The sequence below is a fragment of the Centruroides sculpturatus genome, unplaced genomic scaffold (assembly GCF_000671375.1).
Source record: "Centruroides sculpturatus isolate CEXI.00-Female unplaced genomic scaffold, Cexi_2.0 scaffold128, whole genome shotgun sequence".
NCBI lineage: Eukaryota > Metazoa > Arthropoda > Arachnida > Scorpiones > Buthidae > Centruroides > Centruroides sculpturatus.
The window spans coordinates 828098-842451 of record NW_019385268.1 but is presented as its reverse complement, the minus strand read 5'-3'; the positions used below and the strand labels follow the sequence as shown (position 1 = coordinate 842451).

At 31.1% G+C, this 14354-nt stretch overlaps 1 protein-coding gene across 1 annotated transcript in view; it reads left to right on the top strand.

Moving 5' to 3' along the window:
• The window catches only part of LOC111636925 (N-acetyltransferase ESCO2-like), a 34289-nt gene extending 28681 nt beyond the window's left edge, over nucleotides 1–5608 (top strand). The window contains exons 3-4 of the mRNA XM_023382309.1: nucleotides 4281–4392; nucleotides 5513–5608. Coding sequence (XP_023238077.1) covers nucleotides 4281–4392; nucleotides 5513–5590 — 190 coding nt within the window. The 3' untranslated portion in view covers nucleotides 5591–5608. The remainder of the gene's footprint in view (nucleotides 1–4280; nucleotides 4393–5512) is intronic.
• Nucleotides 5609–14354: the final 8746 nt, after the last annotated feature.

Below are 14354 nucleotides of genomic sequence, written 5' to 3'. Positions count from 1 at the left end.
TTTTCTTTGAGTATTTGAAAGTATTTCAAATGTTTGCCTGTTTTATCAGGGTGACACCTTTTCAGATGATTTCATAGCGTCATTGCTCAAAACTTTGTTGTATAAAAGGCACATAGGCAGTCGTTTGTCCGACAATGATGGAATGAAGCCAAATTTCAAATAATCAACACTATACTGTCTACATTTCTTTTTAGATTTGGCTATGTTTAGTATCAGTTATCTGTGGACAAAAATTAAACTATTTAATTAAATATGATAAGACAGCACTCAAAATTGATTCCCGATGTAAAACCTTATTTTAATTTAATCTTTAGATATCTTTTGTATGTATATAGAAAGGAATCATGTACCATAGAATCTTGTTTTTAAAGATAGAGAAATACATAATACCGATTGCTAAAACTTTGTGTGGGAAACTATTAAGGAATACTTGTGTAATTGTGGTTGACTTGAATATTGAACTACTATTACCTCAAGTTATGATCAGCATATCTATGCAATCAGAGGAACTACAAAAAAAAAATTATAAAAAATTTACTTACTTTTCTCTGGCACTCCCAAACAAGATGACATTGATTTGCTTTAACTTGTATGTACCTAACTACTTATTTATATTTTAAAAAATATTTGCTTAACACTTTTCTTTTCAAAATTCCGAAATAAAATGAATTGTGTTTGTCTCTGACATTCGTATTTATAATTGACAAATTAAACAAGTCTGTACAAGTACAATTGGTATGAGTCTGCGCCATCCTTGCAAAGCTCTGGTACTAAGTATGGACAAACATGGCTACTTCACATATGCATGCAACACATTGATACTTATATCAAATGTACGAGTTTTTACAAGTTACAGGTGTTGCGACCACAAAGTGAATAGCCTACTTGCACAGTTTTATGAAATATACTTAATTAATATGTAATTGAGTGTAGTAAATAAAATAGTTGTTTACTATGAAATTTATAATAATTCTTAAACAGTTTGATATGTAAGAAAACTAGCTGTTACCTGCAACTTCACCCGTGCAGATTTTGCAAGCAAACACCATTTATATTCAGTATTCCAACAACCATAGTAATCGTTATATAACACTTATCGCTGAGAATCAAACAAACTGTTTTCAATTTAATCAATTTTCTGGAATGTTTACAATTGTTCTATAATAGAACCAATATGCAATAATAAATTTGAATTTAAAACGGTTCAAACATTTGGTTAAAAAATCGAAATATATNTTTTTATTTATTTTTAATTTAATTATTTATAAACGAATCAAAAACGATTCATTCTCGTACGTAAACATATTTCTGTTTTTTCAAAATGGCGGCTTTCTTACTTTTATTTTCACTTGTGCCATATTTTCTCAGTTAATAAAATATATTTTTCTTCCTCTTAATTATTCCTATTCATTTTTTCTTTTTGAATTAAGCAATCTTAATTTGCGGATAAATTAAAATTATTTTTTGATAAATGTTCTCGTTTATTAATTATACTACGTTTTAATTTATACGGTAAAAATCTGTGTAAAACGGAAGCTAAATTAAACGGAAACCTGGCAAAACGGCTGGCGCGGGTTCTACTATATTTTCATTTTTTTAAGTAGACTTTGAGTTTTGCTTATTCGAATGACGGTGAAAGAGCCAAGCCTTTAAATTAAATTAAGCCACGGATTTATATAAGGGGCCTTTCCTCTAATAGTAATTTAAAATGTATGTAGTTTTGCATTTATCTGGTGTAAATCCGGTTTCTGTCATCTTTATCGTATCGGCAACATTATTATATACACGGGATCTATTCGGGATTGGCGTTTGCCTATTTAAATTTATTTAAAACCTCCATTTTCGCACAACTCCATAGCCCTTTATGAAATTTTGCCTGTGGTATTTTAGTTTATAATTAAATATTTAGATACATTTTTTTTCTTCTTTGAATTCTTACCGATGAGATTCGTTACCTTATCATCCACGCTTGGTGGCGACTTATATATAACGCATTTTAAGAGTGCTTTCTCCAATTTTTTAACCCGTAAACACCCGAAATTTATCGGAATTTTCGTAAATTTATCAAACCGAGTTCTCGAAAAATATTAAAACAATAAACCGAGAGCATAAAATATATTTTCTCATTGAAATTCGAGTCTCGTTTATCTGTCTGTCAGTTCTCCAAAATATAAACTCGATTTTTTCAGTTAGTTTATTTCGTCACAACGCACTTTATACTTCACCTCGCCATTATATAAATTCATCACGTGTTCAGATATTCATTTATTATCGTAGGATAAAAGATAACAAGTTATATATATACGTACACGTAAAGGTTAATTAAATTACAGTTTGGCCCAGAAGTCGGATAACCCTAGCAAATTAGATGGTTCTAAACTCGGTTAACCGATTTTCGGGCCGGGCTGTAAGGTTAATTATCTAAAAACTACTTTTTTTATAATTAAAATTGAATATTTAGGCCAGATACGAGGTAATTAAGCCAGTGCCTATGGAAGTTTTATGGTATAAAAAAACACAAAACAAAAACAAATGATTAAATTGANTTTTCTTAAATGTTTACAATTGTTCTATAATAGAACCAATATGCAATAATAAATTTGAATTTAAAACGGTTCAAACATTTGGTTAAAAAATCGAAATATATAAAAATATTTATAACAATGTCTGAAATGTTATCAATTTAATACACCTAAGTACTCGGTGAAGACTAAATGTTGTTGAAAACAATAAATTGCGTCTAAAATAGTACAGTAGAAGCTGTTCTTCAGGTTAAGCCTTAATCCTCTCCCTCTCCCCTGCGGGGGGAATTTCCAAAAATCTCTTCTTTTCTTAGTGTGCATTTTCATGATGAACCCTAAACTTTTGTGTACAAAGTTTCTCCTCTTTAGGTTCAGCAGTTTGTTCTGAATCAATCACTCAGTCAGTCAGGACAAGTAATTTTATATATTTAGATAATAACTTAAATTTCAATAACAAAAGTATAACAATAATTTTATAAATAAAACAAAATAAGTTGATTGAACTCAAGAGAATATTCTAACAATTAGCATTAATTAAAATTCAAAGCAATAAGTTGTTGGTTTGACCCGTCAACTGAGAATGATCCCATCATCACTCTCGAATTTCCCCATGATTAAAGCATGGAGTCATAAAGTTCTCCAAATCTTCATCATGTTTCATAAACATTTATGTTTTAAAAATTTTTACTTTATAGGTAATTTATATGTCTATTGTAAAAAAGTATTATTTAAGTACAGTACATAGGTATTATCTGTGTTATGTGAATTATTCCATTTATGGAAAGCCAAAATTTCGGTCACAACCTGCTTAAATGGGATCCATTCTCTTAGACCCCCATTTACATCTCATGCACCTCCAATTTTTGTTTTCGCTGACATGGACCCCTTGCAGTTCGGAGTCGACCCCTGAGGGTCAATATAGACCACTTTGGGAATCATTGGTTTAGATGGTACAGATTTTTCAAGTATTCATGATAAATGGGTGATACGGTATGTAGGGAAATAAATCCATCATATCTTCATATTTTTCTTTAGCGTGGACTTGCCTCACTTTCAAAATCAACTCACTGTAAATATTGTTGATGATATAAATTACTAGTAACAAATTTATACTGATATTAAAAGATATTTATTGTGAAAAAACAAATTTTATATTGATTGGTAATAAGAATTAGCTTTAACTATTTTTTTCACAAAATGGACTTGCCCCACTTTCAAAATCAACAGCTCATATTTGAATCCACAACCTTGTAAACTAATCAGATTATTTGTTTTGTCTGCAATTCAAGTTGCATTGCTCTTAACACAGAAATAATTTAAAAACATCATATAACTTAGCATACAACATTGTTAATACTGTATAATCAGTTTGTACATATACCTATGGTAGCTAACAGCTCTTCTATACCCTTACTGGGCTCCTGTATCTTTAATTATGTATTCCCATATATTTAATTATAATATCTCATTATGTAAATTACAATTTCAATAGGCAATGTGGCTCTCATATTTCTGATAGATATTCTATCATGACAAGGTTAGGCTAGCCATGGTCTATGTTATAATCAATAAATAGTGAGAATAATTATTGATTACAAATCTAATTTTCTCATTCAGCATTAATGAGTCTTCCTTATTAGAATATTGTTAGATTTTGTAGGGAAATTAAAATTGTTTACTACCAAATTTAATATATTTACTTCATATAGACATAAATCAGTTATAATTTATAATTAATTTGTTTTTATTACATTCTAGATGCAATTTTATATATGGATATTTATTAAATGTGGATGATATTGCATTTTTGGATCCAACCATTGACGGAAGACAGTTTGTTGAAAAATACACAGAAACACCAAATTATTTGGTATATTTTAAAACTTAAAAATATTCCATTCAAGTTCTCAAATGTGTAAATTAATTTTATTTAATAATATTGTGTTTATATTATTTTTCATTAATTGTAGTTAGTTAATTTCAATTTTTTAAATTATTTCTAATAAACAGGAAACTAGGTGTATTGAAAAATTTTGAGTTGTTTATTAAACCATTTTCAAATTTTTATTGATAAACATTGATCTTAATTTGTACCATTCTGTTTATAATGAAAACAAAGTATTATTTTTAAAAATATTTTTGGATATAATGAATTTATTCAGTAACAAAATTATTTAATACCATTTCACTTATTATTATCAAGTCAAACAGGTGCCTTTTTGGACTATAGCTGCATGAAATCTGGACCTGAATCTAATATTGATCCTCTTAATTTTTTGTAAATAGTTTGAGTCAGTGTTCTTGTTCCCATTTGTACTAGCTGACCTCATTATGGGCAGATCTCATCCCATGTGGCCTTTAGTATCTTTTGTCAACAAATATAATTAAAACACTTAACACCTTATAACGCTGAGAATATTTATTAAATTGCAAACATTTTCAGCCTAATGGAATAGGCCATCATCAGGTGACTGGCTACCAAACAAATTTTCAAATTTTCAAATTTGTTTGGTAGCCAGTCACCTGATGATGGCCTATTCCATTAGGCTGAAAATGTTTGCAATTTAATAAATATTCTCAGCGTTATAAGGTGTTAAGTGTTTTAAAAGAAAGCTGAGTTTGATATTCAATTAATTAAATATAATTAAACTTAAATTCATTTTTATTCAAAAATATGTTTTTACTATGAATGAAATGTCAATGTTAATGTAGAAGGTTATTTTTAATAAATATTAAACATCATTATAGTGCCTTTGCAATAAAATATCTTTACTTTTGAAATATTGTATATTTACTAAGGGTTTCCCCAACTAATTTTGATAGTTCAATTTCATCTTTTTATATCATTTTGTAATGATTCGTTATGTAAAGAATATTAATTACGTATATATTAAATAACTAAATAATAAAAATAAATTAATAGTTATAACTTTAATTTGTTTAATATACATAAAGTCTGAAATCCACAGTGTGCTCCTTTTGACTTGCAGGAAATTGTTGGTGCTCAACGAAAAGGAGTAAAATTCTCATACACAATGTACTGTTATTATTTGAGAGTGTTGTTTTAAATGCAAATGTAACCAGAAAAGAAAATGATATATAAAATGGCAGGTTATGCATATCAACATTTTTTTTTTTTTGTCTGTAGAATCCTGTACCTGTACCCCTTTTGTTAAATGCTTATACTTTCCTGCAAAATCTTCATATAACATGAGGAAGAGGAAGCTTGGAAATTGTGCAATTTCATGATACACAATATATTCAGAAGATGATTCTTAAGCTTAATTAGTTTAAGAACCTTAATTAACCAAATGGGTGTAGCTTTCTGTGAAGAATTTTAACATATAATATCTAAAATATTTCACTTTTGAAGAGTTTTTGTTTTTAATTAGTGTGTCCTTTTGAACATGCCATTTAATTTTTCTTTAAGAAGTTTGCTTCTTCTCAAACAGTTCATGTCATACAGTAATTGAGGTTAATATTGCTTTATAATAGCTATAATAATTTAACATGATATACGTTAAAAATCCAAACTACATTTTGGCCTCATAACTTCATAGCAAATTCAGAAATTGGCAAAAATATTTCAGATATAGTAAACCTTTCAAGGAAATATATATACAGTTATATATATAAATTTTGTATTTTTTTATAATAAAAATTCAAATTATATTATTATATTTTGAATTTAATATATATAACTGTTCCTTAAAATCAAGAAGGCAGAAGTTTGTAAGTAGGATAATATTACTGAAAACATATTTAACAAACATTCATGTTTAGATTGAAGTTGTCAGGTATTGTAGGAAGAAATCAATAAACTAAAAGCAAGTGTCGTCATTACATATTGTATTTAATCCAAATTAATGTTGAATAATCTTTAATTCTTGTAATTTTCCAAATTGTTAACAATAGCAATTTAAAGATATTACTATTACTTTCAAAAATTCAAAAAGTCTTTTTGAATTTTTGAAAGTTTAAAATATTGTATAGTAATTTTGAGGCTACTTTTTTCACTTCTCCAGAATCTATATACAGACACACAAAAAAAAAAGGAGAAAGTGGCTTTTAATTATCAAACAGGATTACTATATAAAATAGCAAAAAAAAAGTAGTTTTCTCAACAGTTAAGTAGAAAAATAGTGAAGGTGTCAGATTTTTAGCATCTTAAAGATGCTTCATTTTTGGAGTATTAATTAGACTCAATCCGAACTATTAAGTTCATCCACGGTCCAATCAAATATCAGTTGCGTACAATGTACCCATTTAACTCTAAGGGTACAAAACGATAAAATTTCGTAAGCAGTCGAGTAGTGCGTATCGGGCCTTTTAGGACGATCGTGCTCGTCAAAAAGTCATTCCACACCTACTGCCCTTTTTCTTTAACGTATTAAGGAGAAGAAAATATAACTATAAATTTGGCACCTATAAACACTGACGAGTTCTCTTCTATAACTAACAAACTCGAATGCATTAGTAAGCAAATTGATCGAATTCTGCAATACAAAGGACACAAGATGTTGGCAAATCATCAAATTACGTACGCGTTTAATACCGACATAATATAACGAAGCATGCACCGTTTCAAAATTGTAAATATTTAAGTTGCGTCTTAGATCGCAAGCAATTTCTTAAAACTCGAAGATTGCAATATTTCTACAAATGGGTGTGTGAAATACACCTAACTCGTTGAGAATAACAAGATAAAGGTGCATTTATCTTTACGAGTATATTTAATGTCAAATAAAGGTGTCGATTCTTAACAATAGTTGCGAGATAATTAGATTTCCCGACGATAAATTTTGGTCACGGTTTGGGCGTTATTTTATTTTTTCCTCCCCCATACTAAAGTTAACATTTTGCAGGCTGTAATTCCAACTATTGTTGACAAAGGGTGAGTCGATATCGATAATGGAGGCATTCTGTTATCAGAAATTTACAATAAAATCTCAGTATAGGGGAGGATCGAGTACGATAATCTTTACATAATACAGTGACGAGATTTATCGCCAGCGAATGGTGACACTGCTAAATAAGGAAATGCCGTACGCGTGTACCACGTGTTTGTCGGACTGGCGACTGTCGAAGTGTTTTAATTAGATTTAAATTTATACATTTAAGAAGTTCACGCAGACTTTATTTTTAATTTCATTAAAATAAAGCCAATTTGTTATTATAAACGTAATTTTAAGAAAATTTAAAAAGGAATTTTTAATTTTGAGGATTTGCCTTTCTTAGATGGCGCCACCGTGGCCAAGCGGAAGGAATCTTTATTTATTTATTTTTTTTCGCTATTTCTGGACGACGTACTTCGTTACGTCAAAGAAGCTATTCGCTTCCAAAATTACGTCTAGAAAATGGTATGTGACTATGTAACCGTAATTAGTAACGTTTGTAGTTTTAGTCGGTTGCTATTTTCGTTATCGAACCGACAGTTTCCGGCAACACTGGGAAGTTTAAGTTAGTCCACTGACCCGATTAAACGTAATTGGTCTATCTTTCTTATAAATCGATCACGTGCCTCGGGTAGCGACGTCATCGATTACGAAATTAAATATATAAATGTCGGACGACTTTGTGATTAAGCAAAAACAAACTCTGGTTAGATTGTCTCGGAAAAAATTTTGAAATTCCGTAATTTAAGACGATTTTTTTAAAGCGGCATTAATAGACGGGCGTACGCTTTTTTAATGTAAAAAAAATGTACTCGTCTAATTATTCAAATTAAGCGAGACTTTTTTGTAGTAATAATTATATATTTAATTTACTAACATTTCTTTGATTTGGAGAAACGAAAACTTGTATAACTTCCTTTATTTATAGCTGTTTCTGTCGATAGTAATTAAAGTTAGCGGATTAATTACACGAAAATCGGTATTTCGTGAAAGACTAATTAAAAATAAATGCGGGAAATTTCCTGCTGGAATTTTTACTCGGAAAAAATTTTAAAAAATAAAAAAGAGGGGGGGAAAAGATAAATGGTTTATAGAGAATTTTAATTTAACGTTTTAAAACCGCTAATATTGGAAGTTAGCTGGCGCCATCTGCCGAGGGAAATTATAAACAAAAAAATTTTGATTACGAAATTGATTTAAATGCTTATTAAATTTTTAAACAAAATTTAATTATTTATTATTACGTTTTAAATTAAACCGTTTAATTTCGTTCGCGTTTCTTTTGCGAATAAAAAGGGATGAAATTTTTTATGCCGCATCTCACTCCAGAAACAGCTGACGATTCGGTTCTGTAATTGTTTGCTATTTTTAAAATGGTGATACGGAAACATTGTTTTATGCCAACTTATACACACGCGTATATAAAAGGAATATTTTTGAGAAAGAGTTATAACAATTTAAACATCGCGTATCCGTTTGAAATTTTAGACGTTTATTTTTATTATCGCATTCAAATAAAAAAAAAAACGGAAGGATTTCGTAATTTTGTGTCGAAAAGAAAAATTTAAGTCTCGATTATCGCGCCATCTACGAAAATCCATAAACACGTTTAAAGCGACTCGAATATAATTTTCTTTTTAAAAGGCAAATGTGCGGAAAGAATCGTCATTTTGTTTTTCCAACGAAATTTAATTAAGAAATTAAATAACGTTCCGGTTAATTTTTAAACTTATTTCGATAAATCTTAATTTCGCGTTTACCGATGCCGCCACAATATTTCGGTAATATTAATAACGAGAATAATTTGCGCAATAATTAACATAATATAATATTAATAACGATTAGTTCGTCCTCAAATTGTGTGTTCGTTTAAATTATTAAACATCCGTGACGTATTCCGGCGTCCGACCAATTAAAATAACGCTTTCCGCGACGTCACACGGGCGTCAATTAGTCCGTAGCCGAGTTTTCCATTCGATCGAGTCGCACACTTGTGGATCGTTACGAAACGGAGAGAATATTTATTAAATTCTTTTACTCTTTAAAGAAAAATAAACTAATAAATATTTATTTTTAAAAAGTCGCGTTTAATTTTTATAATCGACGTGGCAGATTTATTAGCGTGGATGTCGATTTAGTTGGTTTATCGAGACTTCTTTTGACAGCGGGAAACGCATCTTTGACTAAATTAACTGAAAATTGAACGCTTCAATAACAATAAACGTCACGCCGGATGACTTTTTATTTCAAAAAATATTCCCCTTCGCTTTAAACTACGCTCTTCGTTTTTTACTGAGAAACAGGCCAATTGCGCCTTAAACATTTTTCAAAATCGTCGCGCCATCTTAAATTTTATTCGATTCTTCTAAAATTTAAAAACAGATGCCGTATAAAGGCCTTAAATTGTGTTTTAATCTTTTAAAATTAAAAAAAAGCCTTACAACTGACCTTAATGTTGTAAAACTTAAAAAAAATCAACCTCGTTATTAAAAGTCGCTTTAAGTAGCATTAAATTTACATTAAAAAGAATATAAATTTTGAAAAAAAAAACGATGTAAATAATGCTTTAATATACGGTCGAACCCGCCAACAACGGCCACCGACGGAACGTAAGAAAATGGTCACCGTTTAGAGGTTGGACTTTAATAACGCGTAAGAATTTATCCACGAAAATAAAAGTCGAGCGACGGTAGTTTTGTTTATTACGAGTGTTTTTTACGCGGTGTTTAGATTAAAGATGATATTTTTAAGAGATAAATCGGCGGCAGACACAACATAAACACGGAAATTTTGCAGTCGGATAACGTCGACCGGCCAGTTTAATTAAAGCAAATTAGCGAACGATGGTTAGATTTTCGCATGTGGAAAAAAATTACCGATGTAGATCTACGTACGCGCACTACGCCATATATATATATATCGTATTTAATATATGTATACGCTATATGTCATTTAAAATTGATTGCCGGGGTAATTTCCAGACGGAAAATTCGATCGCGCCTCATTAAAAATTTTCGTAAATTTTATTTTTAGCCGGCGACGGTCGTTGGTAAAATGTAAAAAATGCGCTTTATTTATAAGAAATATTCATGGAAAACAAAAATCAAAACGCCGCCTACAAACAAATTCCCTTATTGATTGATGTTACACAATACAGAAATTCGATCAAATTCCGTGTTTTTCCAGATTTTTATCGTTATTTAAAGCCGAAAATTATTATTTATATCGTTAAATTTTTGTAAAAACCAATTTTTTCGTGCGCGTGTACGAAAGATAGGGAATTTATTGCCAGATGGAAAAAGAAAAAGAAACTCGGGATAACAAACGAGTGGAATATTTAAAAATGGAGCCGTTATACGAAACAAATCCTTCGCCAATGACGATTCGTTTCTTTACAGATAAATAAACTTGTAAAAAAAAGAAAAAAACAATAACCCGCAACGATCGGACTCGGTCGACCGACATTAATCGTAAGATTGGCGGCGACTGGTCTTGGATTATTTTTCATTTTTGTCGACAAAAATCTTGCCGTAATCCACTTGTTGAAGAGAAATTCGCTAATGAGCGTCTCTTAAAACACTATCGCCACTTTCGCTTCTTCACTCGCAGCCATCTTCCCGGCAGAAACTTACGTCATTAAAGACTTTTTTCTTTAGCTCGCGCTTTGCGTAAAGGTCAATCCCCATGTATTTTTTAGCAAACATAAATGTTCTGGTAATTTGTTTTCGCTAATAAAGTAAAGTGGATTAATGCTATTTTGTAGCCGAGACACTTTTTTGGAAGAATGGAGATTACGTAAAGGTTTTTCTTTTGGTCCAACAGTCGACTTCTCTTCTTCAAAAAACTCCGATTATTCCGCGCGATATTATATGAGAATGTCGCGTGAAATATAAAGAAAATAATAATAAAAATTTTATATTTACAAATAAATGGAATTTTATGAAATTGTAATTTTTGGAGGAAAAACGGCGCTTCGGGAGCGCTGGAGAATTCTCTTTGCCGAGTAGCGAAGAAAAAAAATGACGATAATTTAGCCATATATATTATTTATAATTCCGTTTTTTGGTAGTTTAAAGTTCATTTTGCCCGGGCAATACGATAAGAAAGAGAACGGGTCGGGTATTATTGAACAGAATTTGATAGGAAGAAGAACAGATCGGGTATTATTGCGCATTGACATCGATACCCGGCGATAATATAAAACGGAACAAAAACCAGGTGCGAGATGTAATAAGTTTACTTGTCGGGTGTATAGAATATTTACAGGTTTATATTAAAGTCGGAGTGAGGGAAAAATAGAAAATTTTTAAAAGTATATTTATGGCTTTTAATCATTTATCCATTTTTATCTCTGGAAGAATCCGAGAAGACAAAGGAGAAAAATCTGAGCCAAGCGGTATTTGTCTTCTTATTTTGTGTTTACATTACCGACGGACGAATAGTTTTTTACCGACTTGTTGTCCGAATTTGACAAAAGCTGAGGTGTTTTACCCGGTTGTGTGACGAGGAAGTGATCCCGGAGGATTTGGTATTTGAAATCTTTGGGTAAATAAATTATATTTTGTTTTAGTCCTAATCTTAATAGGTGTGTCGCTTCCAACAACTCCGTGTTTCGGGAAACGAGGGAACAATTTCCCTTCCGCTCCGACACCGCCATTTATCTTGGCGGATGCCAGCGCTAAAAGACGGTGTTTAATGGTCATTTTCTTGTCGGGATTCTACTCTAAACCGAATCGACAACTGTTTTCCACGAAATTTCGATAGTAAAAACCGTGCCAGAGTCTAATTGATGCGGGGAGAAGGAAAAAATTCCATTTGGATAATATCAAAAAACGCTTTCTTTTCCAGGAGCCACCATCAGTTAGAACCGTTTTAATTAAGAAGAACATTTCTTTTTATCTTTAATTGAAGAAATTAATTCACCTTACGCTTAATTCCAAAATTACGTCGCTTTAATGGAATGTCAAAGGTTGCTTTTACTCCAATATCAACATCAAAGAAATCGATAGATCTAAAGAAGATATATAATCTTTGCTGATTCGCGATCGATACCAAAAATGCAGGAGCCAACGTCTCGACTCTTTTAAGATGCTTAAAGATATTCCCTGCAACTTAAATGCTAAAGTTTGCCTCCTTTTTTTACAAGAAAATATCCCTTTTTAACTTTTTCTCGTCCGACATCACTGAAGATCTTCGCTTCTTAAACATGGATCAACTTCCATATCGTATGTTCGAAAATTACGATCTTCAAAAACAAGTTTGGAGCAACGGGTAGTATTTCTGGAACGTTTTTACGTGAAATTCGCTCATTGCCCCTGAAATTTTCTCGTAATTAAACTATAAATAGCGAGCCATTAACCTACGCTTTCTTAAATGGGAGAAAGGAATATTTACGTAGTTTTATGGAGCCAATTTTTGATTATTTTCGGTAAAGTTGTTACATTATGGGTAATAATAGGAGCTAAATAAAAGAAGAGTCCATTTTTCTTAGAGAAATCCTTTGTAGACAATCTTTTTATCTATCCTGGTTGTATCATCTGCAGAAGGTGACAGTTTTGTTGTCTGAATCTGAACTTTGGAGACATGTTTATGACCAACGGAATTGGCAATTCGACATTCGATCGATTCTTCCAATAATTCCCAGCATTGCTCTTTTTCTGGATGTGTTCTTAGAGTCTACTCTTGTTTTTTAGACACTGTTTTTTTCCCTAAATGTTAACAAATGAGTCGTCCGGTTCATTGTCCTGTCGCAAGGACATCGGAGAGCGAAAGATGTATACTTTTTTAAATTAAAGTGTAGGAAAATTATAAGGCTAAACAACATAAAAGTATCGTAAAATTTCTTATTTTATATACTTCGAGTTTATTCTACGTTTTACTCTTTTTTTATCTTCTTGGAATATTAATAAAACATCAAAAAAGTCGAGTTCTCATTGAAATTTATCACACCATTAGAGCAATGGCTGAACTTAGACTTGTGGTCCTAGTAAGCTATAACGTATAACGGGTCTTTCTCTCCACCAAATAATGATATTTGTAAAAATATCAGCCCTAAGTGGTTTAACTTGTTTAACTTTTAGGGTATTTTTCTAATTAAACAGAAATAAAATACATAAATTGACGCTTTTTTAAATAATATTTGCTGTTTTTATTTACTGTTTGCGTGTTTGTTTCTTTTATTGGAGATAAAATAGGTAAATAAAAAAAAGGAAAAACTATTTTTATAACAGATTTTTGTGCCGTTCTCTATCAGATACTTATCTTCTCAATACCATCTTTCTAGTACAATCAAATGGGTCAAATTCTTTGATAAAAATACAAAATAAATGTCATCAAAAGTTTGTTTTGACAACCAAAAAAAAAAAAAAATGAAAACAGAAGAGAGGAAAATCCAGAGTGGTTTTTTACACGGCGCCTTTCTTGGGTTCTAACTCGTTTTTAATAGCCGAAAAGGGGCAGTTTAAACCCGTTTTTGCGGTCTTCCTACTCTGTGAGCGCTAAGAGGGCCTTTTAGGCAAGCCCGTTAGGGGTTTGCCAAACCCACAATAGGGTAGCCGGGTGGTGAGGGACGAGGCCGCACTCTCCGAAAAGTTCTTAGTTTTTTTTTGGCACGTCCAGATTCGATTCGGGGTTCTTCAGAGTGGTTGGCTGCTACCCTAATCGCTCGGCCATCCGGGCGTCAGTTAAGGAACCACAACTTAAGGAACCAGAAAGAGCCAATTCTTTGACTCTGAGAATTGAGTCTCTGTAAGCTATGTATTTATGTATGTATATATATATAGCGCCTATATGTGTGTGTGTGTGTGTGTGTATTTGAGAATCTAAAAAATACATTTATAAACTAGCTACTTCATTGATGACAACATAAATTTATGGATTTTTTTTGTTCCGTTTGTCGTAGAGTTGGATTCTTTAATGCCTTCTTAGAAATATTTCA